This window comes from Pseudorca crassidens, chromosome 17 (genome assembly GCF_039906515.1).
Source record: "Pseudorca crassidens isolate mPseCra1 chromosome 17, mPseCra1.hap1, whole genome shotgun sequence".
NCBI lineage: Eukaryota > Metazoa > Chordata > Mammalia > Artiodactyla > Delphinidae > Pseudorca > Pseudorca crassidens.
The window spans coordinates 9,992,898-9,998,897 of record NC_090312.1 but is presented as its reverse complement, the minus strand read 5'-3'; the positions used below and the strand labels follow the sequence as shown (position 1 = coordinate 9,998,897).

The 6,000-nt window shown below is 45.4% G+C and overlaps 1 protein-coding gene across 3 annotated transcripts in view; it reads left to right on the top strand.

Annotated features, from left to right (window-relative positions):
* The first annotated feature begins 610 nt into the window (after window positions 1–610).
* The window catches only part of EFR3A (EFR3 homolog A), a 175,465-nt gene continuing 170,075 nt past the window's right edge, over window positions 611–6,000 (top strand). Inside the window, exon 1 of one of the 3 annotated variants that reach the window (XM_067711238.1) lies at window positions 611–841. In XM_067711238.1, coding sequence (XP_067567339.1) covers window positions 832–841 — 10 coding nt within the window. In that variant the 5' untranslated portion in view covers window positions 611–831. The remainder of the gene's footprint in view (window positions 842–6,000) is intronic. The other 2 variants (XR_010936122.1, XM_067711239.1) reach the window with 2 other exon arrangements.

Here is a 6,000-nt window from a genome sequence, read left to right as displayed (position 1 = left end):
CATATGTGGGCTGCTGAAGGCTCTGGGCTCCAAGTATTCGCTTAGGTGACCATTAGATACATCAATTATCAATCACATTCAGAGAGTCAAGAAAAGTGACTCAATCAAGTGGATAGAACCGCCCTCTCTGGAGGAAACTGACTCCTGAGGCGTGAAATCTCTCTGAGTCACCAGCAGAGCAAGAGGAAATTACATTTGCTGTCCTCTCAGAACAAGCGCAGCCGTCGCCCCTGATGACCTCCGTGTGTCTCAAATAAATCACGCTTTCAGAGAATACAGAACACATGCAAGTTCAAGAGCTTATAAAAGAAAAAGCCTACAGGTACACGATACACTCAAGGCCGTCACGCGTAGCCTCACAACCTCATAAACGGGTGCAGTTGCAAGAAACAAATATTGCTAATGCACCTCGCATAAGCGTTCATGAAAATGAATATGACTCAAATCAGGAGGGTTTGACAATAAAACGAAGCCCGAAGTCGCCCTTATGCGCGGCCCCTGTCCTCTCCAACTTCCCCAAGCCCCAGCAAGCAGCCCCTCCCTGCCCGGAGCGCGGCCTCCTGTGGAGGCGGGGCCGAGACGTCGGTGACGTGCTGACGTCAGGGCGTGCGGACGCCCAAGTGTCGTCCGGCGCGGAGCTGGGCCGGCTGCAGCTCCTGTCGCCAGCTTCCTTTGCGTGAGCCGCGGGGTTCGTGTCGGCGCTCTCCGCCCTTCGCCCTTCGCCCTTCGCCTCGTCCCGGTCTCCCCGGCCCGTCCGTCATGGTGCCGTCGGCGCGCCTGGCGAGGCCCCGCTGAGCCTCGGCCCGGCGGCTAGCGCGGCTCGGGGTCACCATGCCTACCCGTGAGTGGCCGGCCGAGGGTCGGATCGGGCGGGGAGCGTTGGGAGGCGGCGGCCCGCTGGGCGCGCACTCAGGTGTCGCCGTCCGGCGGGGCGGTGGGGCAGGCGGGCCTGGCCGGGGAGAGCCAGGAAGTGCCGACGACCGGCCGAGTTAGTTTCGTTTGGTCTTAGGCTTTCACGGTGGGGTGGCGTGGGAGCCCGTTGTAGAGACGGGGAAACCGAGGTCCGAGCGCTAAGGACGCACGGCTAGTAAGTGGCAGAGCTGCTAGTAAGCTTGACCCGTGGGACTTGGAAGTCCAGCTCTTTCTCCAGCAGAGCTAAATGGCACTGTATGGAAATGCTGAAAATAGCTCCGTCCCATCGCCATTGCCTCCTCACTTGCTCGAGGACCAGGCATCTCCTGGTGGGACGCTCCGGCCTGGCCCAGAGCCCTTCCCCGCGGCGCCCGAAGTCCCAGCTGCCCTGACTTTTCTCTGTGACACGTCCCGGGGGTTGAAGCAGGTGCTCTTTGGAGAACTTGTTGGACCCACCGGCTTCAGATCCAACTGGATCTGACAGCTGATTCCAGTGGCAGCTGATTGAAATCGCAGGTGTAGGCAATTTGAATAAGACGCGTTGAACAAGATTCTGGAGCTTGGGCCCTGGAATCTCCGTGTCCTGCCAGTTACTGAGGGACCCTGAAGTTTGAAAGTTGCTGGATAGTGGAGGCGTTTTGGACAAACAGGGTACTATAACACTACCAACGACAAATTTTAAAACGACCCAGAGAATCACCACGTGACTTTAAACCCGGTGACCTATCTGGATATGTGCAGACTAGGGAAGCTCCTGATTTTGCACGTAGAGCAAGCATGATGATGATTGATTCGAGATTCTTCTCAAGTAGGGCTCTTGCAAGCGTTTCATGTTGTAGAATCTTGAAACACTTGTCTGTAGGTTTCCAATTAGTTCATATTTCTTAGAATTCATAACTTTTTCTAATTGTCCTTATTTTTGTAGACACATGGGACATTGGATTTCCAGGTCAGCCTCAAATGCATTTTTTGTCCAGTGGTGGATAAAGAGGAATTATTTCCTGATACTAGAAAGGTTTATGTAACGCTGTTACAAATTTTTAAACAATCTTGATGTAAAGATTACTAATAACTCCTCATATATGTATGGGTAAGGTGGATTTTGTTCTCTTAACCCAGTCCTGTGTGTCCTAAACTTGATGTTCTTGGATTTTTGTATCCCGTACGTATGTCAGCAGTTTATATTTTAATTTTATTCTTCTAGACTGGAGGAATATCATCATCAGTATTAATTGTCAATTTATTGTTCCTAAATTTATATTTACGTTAACAAGTAAATTAGCACTGTGCTAATCTTTTACTTTCTTAGAAAGCAAAGGGGGTGGGGGAGGAACACCTTTCTTGAAAGTTAAGGCTTCAAGTGGACTTTATTGGTAAAATGGCAATTAAACAGAGTTTTTTAGTTATGTTCTAAGGTTATATAGGCCCATAGAGTGGATAGAGGACTTTTTTTTCCCCTTAATTGTGTGATTTACAATGCAGAACGACACAAGGATGAGCCATGGTGTACTTTGCATAGTTAGTTAGTATCCGTGACCTGACTGGAGGGCAAGTGAAATATTTGGGTTATCTATCATTGCTGTTAATATTTATCATGGTACAGTTTCTGTGATTGCTTAAAAGTGTGGTACCGATTGGTGGTACACGTGTGAAATCAGTTGTGTTCATAATTGCCTTTTTCTCTTCTTTTGTGACCAGAACCACCAAAATAGCTGTGATAGTGTATGGATATTAGTACTTCCCAGAAATTCTGGGATGTAGAATAAGTAATTTCCAGGAACATTATTATTTTCTTTAGGGATTTTTTAGGAAGGAACACCCCCCGTGCCCCGCCAGTAAGCGAAGCTTTTTTTCTTTCTAATGTCAGATGAGTTAGGAGGCTCATGTACATGCTCAGCCAGTTAATCCTTAAGCATTTAGTGAAATAAATGTAATGCTTTTCTGTAAAATGAAAGTGTTGGAGATGATCACTAGGGTCTTTTCAGACTCTATAAAGAGTGACCCTTATTCCAAGCCATAGAATTTTTCTACTCTTGCTATTTTGTTGCTTATTTGGAATATTGATACCCTCAGTCATTGAAACTGGAATTGGTAAGTAAAATCCAGTGGAGCATAGTACACCCCTGAAGGCTGAACGATGGCATATCTCATGAATGTTAATAGTCACTTCATTGGACTTATTTAGGAGAGCCATAGACTCTTTTTCAGAAAACAGCTACCTGGAAGGATGTGTGACAGGAAGTTGCTGCGACACAGGAACAGTTCTGTGGTCATGTCACTGTATATTTTCAGGCAGTAGTTTGCAATAATCACTAAGCACAGATTTCAAGACTGTTTCACTAAACGATCTTTTCAAATCTACAAACCGGTAATTTGTCACATCATTTCTCTAAAGGCCTTCATTTCATCCTCCTACACCCAAAGGATCATTAAGAAACATTTTGATTGTGAAGATTTTCCAAACTCTGTATCAGAATTTGAGTGGAAGAAACGTTAAAGCTTCTCAATCCAATCGTTTTATTATATTTTGCGTATCAGGAGACTGAGACTCGGTGAGTTTCAGTAACTCGGCTAAGGTCACAGGTGGAGTAGAAGCAGGACTTGAACACAGACCTGGGATTAGGGTTTGGGTTAGGGTTCCTATCCATAATCACACTGAGCATAGATACTGTTTATTTTTCCATAGCTAAGTTGATAATAGTTTATCTTTTTAAAAAATTTTCCCTGGAGTAACACTAAGGCAAAAGTGAGCGTGGCCAAAACTTACATCAGACATGTGAACTTAAAAGAATATTTAACATGTTTGCCTTTGCTTCTGTCTTGTCACAGGAATCTGAGCAAAGATTGCCGGGGATTCCAGTGGTATGCTAGGTAGATGCTTGGTTATATAGGTATAGACGTAAACTTTTTAGTAAACTACTTCTACGAAAGGGACTTGTTAGCTGACAGATAACTTGTCTCAAAGCAGGTCCAATAAAATATGCCCTTTTATTATATATGAAAACATTGTATATTGGCTAAGGGAAACTGCAACTATTAACCATTCTTTGCTGTTAAACTATACTTTCAGTAATTATTTGTGGGTAATGCTTTCTTTTCTCATTTAGATGTTGGCATTGATATCTGGCCGCATTTGTCAGGCTGTGGTAATGTGGTCCATCTGTGTGTGGATTTTTTCCGTTGATGAGGTTGATTATATTTGACTTATTTTTCAATCCATTCTTAGGAAATAGTTGCAGAATATAGGTGAATTGTGAAGTGAGGGATGAATGCTGGTGCAAGTGTTTTCATTTAGAAACACATGACAAGTAAACTTGACCTGTTACTGGCTTGTGAACCTTTTGTGTTTGTTCATTCTCTCTCCCTCCCTGCCCCTCACCCCCTTTTCTCCCTCTCCCACCCAGCACCTATGTACACTGCCAGAGTTACAGCTGAAGAGTTTTCTTTCTCACAGTGACCTTTGGCCTGACATGTTTTGGTTACTACCAGATCTCATCTTTCAATCTGTCCCCACTCATGAGGACACGGGGCTGCATTAAAGATGATGTAGGTCATGGGAGATGAGGCTGGAGAAGGAGAAAGGAGCCAGAATTTGAAGGATGTAAGATGCTGTGCAATTAACGTGACTAGAATTGTGTTCCAGCTGTCACAGTCCCAGTTAGTGGCTATTTTGTAGGCATATTAGCAGTTTCCAACTTAGTGGTTACTTAAAAACTTAAAATTTGCTCTTAATAATAGAAATTGATTATTGGATATTGATTGTGTGTGAGGCAATATACTTCGTGCTTTACAGGAATGATCTTACTTAGTTGTCTCCGACATTGAGGAAGGTCCTATTTGACCAATTATAGAAATGAAAAGATTGGTTCAGGGAAGTAAAGTAGCATGCCTAATGACAGTAAGTGGTGGAGCTGGGATTGGAAGTGGGTAGGTGTGACTTCACAGTCCCAGTTCTTTTTTCACACTGTACTGCTCTGAGCCAGGCAGGAATTGAATCTGCAGTCCTCAGATCCTATCAGTTTCCTTTAACACTGTCACTTTTGCTTAGCGCTATGCCTGATCACATAATAGGTACTTGGTAAATGTTGAATAAAAGAATGAATTCTAACTGGAGTCAGAGAAGTTATTCTTTGGATACTATAACCTGAAATAACTTTTTTCCCCATAAAAACAGTGTTATAAAAAGTTTTATAGTTTATGATTAGATTCTTAGCAGACCTGCCTGAAATATTTGCAAGATCTGATGCAAGAATCCAAATGGAGGCCCGCAAATCGTAGTCTAAATGCGGGTTTCTCAGTTTTTGCTCTCCGTGACTTGGACTGGATCACTTTTTGTTCGGGAGGTCAAGGGCTTTCCTGTGCGTTGTAGGATATTTAGCAGCTTCTCTGGCCTCTGCCCACTAGAAGCTAGTAGTAATCCTCCCTGTCCCCTAAAGCTGTGACAACCAGAAATGGTGGGGGGGATTGTCCCTGGGTTGAGAACCACTGGTCTAAATATTAAATGTTATAGACCAAGCTGTGGCCACAGCCTGGCCTGCTTTCCCATCCAGGGTCCCTACAATCTGCTCCCCAGAGATTACTTTCTCAACCTGGAGGTCCAAGCAGACTACAGGCCTGACCTCGTCAGCAGTGATCTGTTGGGTCAGGTGGGGTCTTGCCTGACCCTGTCGAGCTTCTTTGGGGAGCCAGAGTGAGAAGGTCCCCCCCGCCCCCCATTACCTCCCTTCCATCTCGGGAGTTTGGTACAGTTCTAAGCACCTCCCAAAGCTATTACCACCTGCGTAGAGGGGCAGGTGGGTGGAGGAAGCCCCGCTTTCTCGGGAAACTCCATCTGCCTGGACTCCCGCTTCGGGTAATTTGGGGTGGGCAACTTCAAAGAAAAACAGCTGCCGCCATCTTTCTCTGGTTTCCTAGGATGCGATTTTCAGTATTGTCCCCTCCCCCACCCACACGTACCTCTCTAAAAGGAAAGGAAACTCTGTGTTTTGGGAAGCAGAGGCCCTTTCCCCCACACCTCCACCCCCGAGTCGAATGAAAGCACTAGTTCTTAGGAGAAAGCCACATCTTACCTATTATATAGTTCAACTT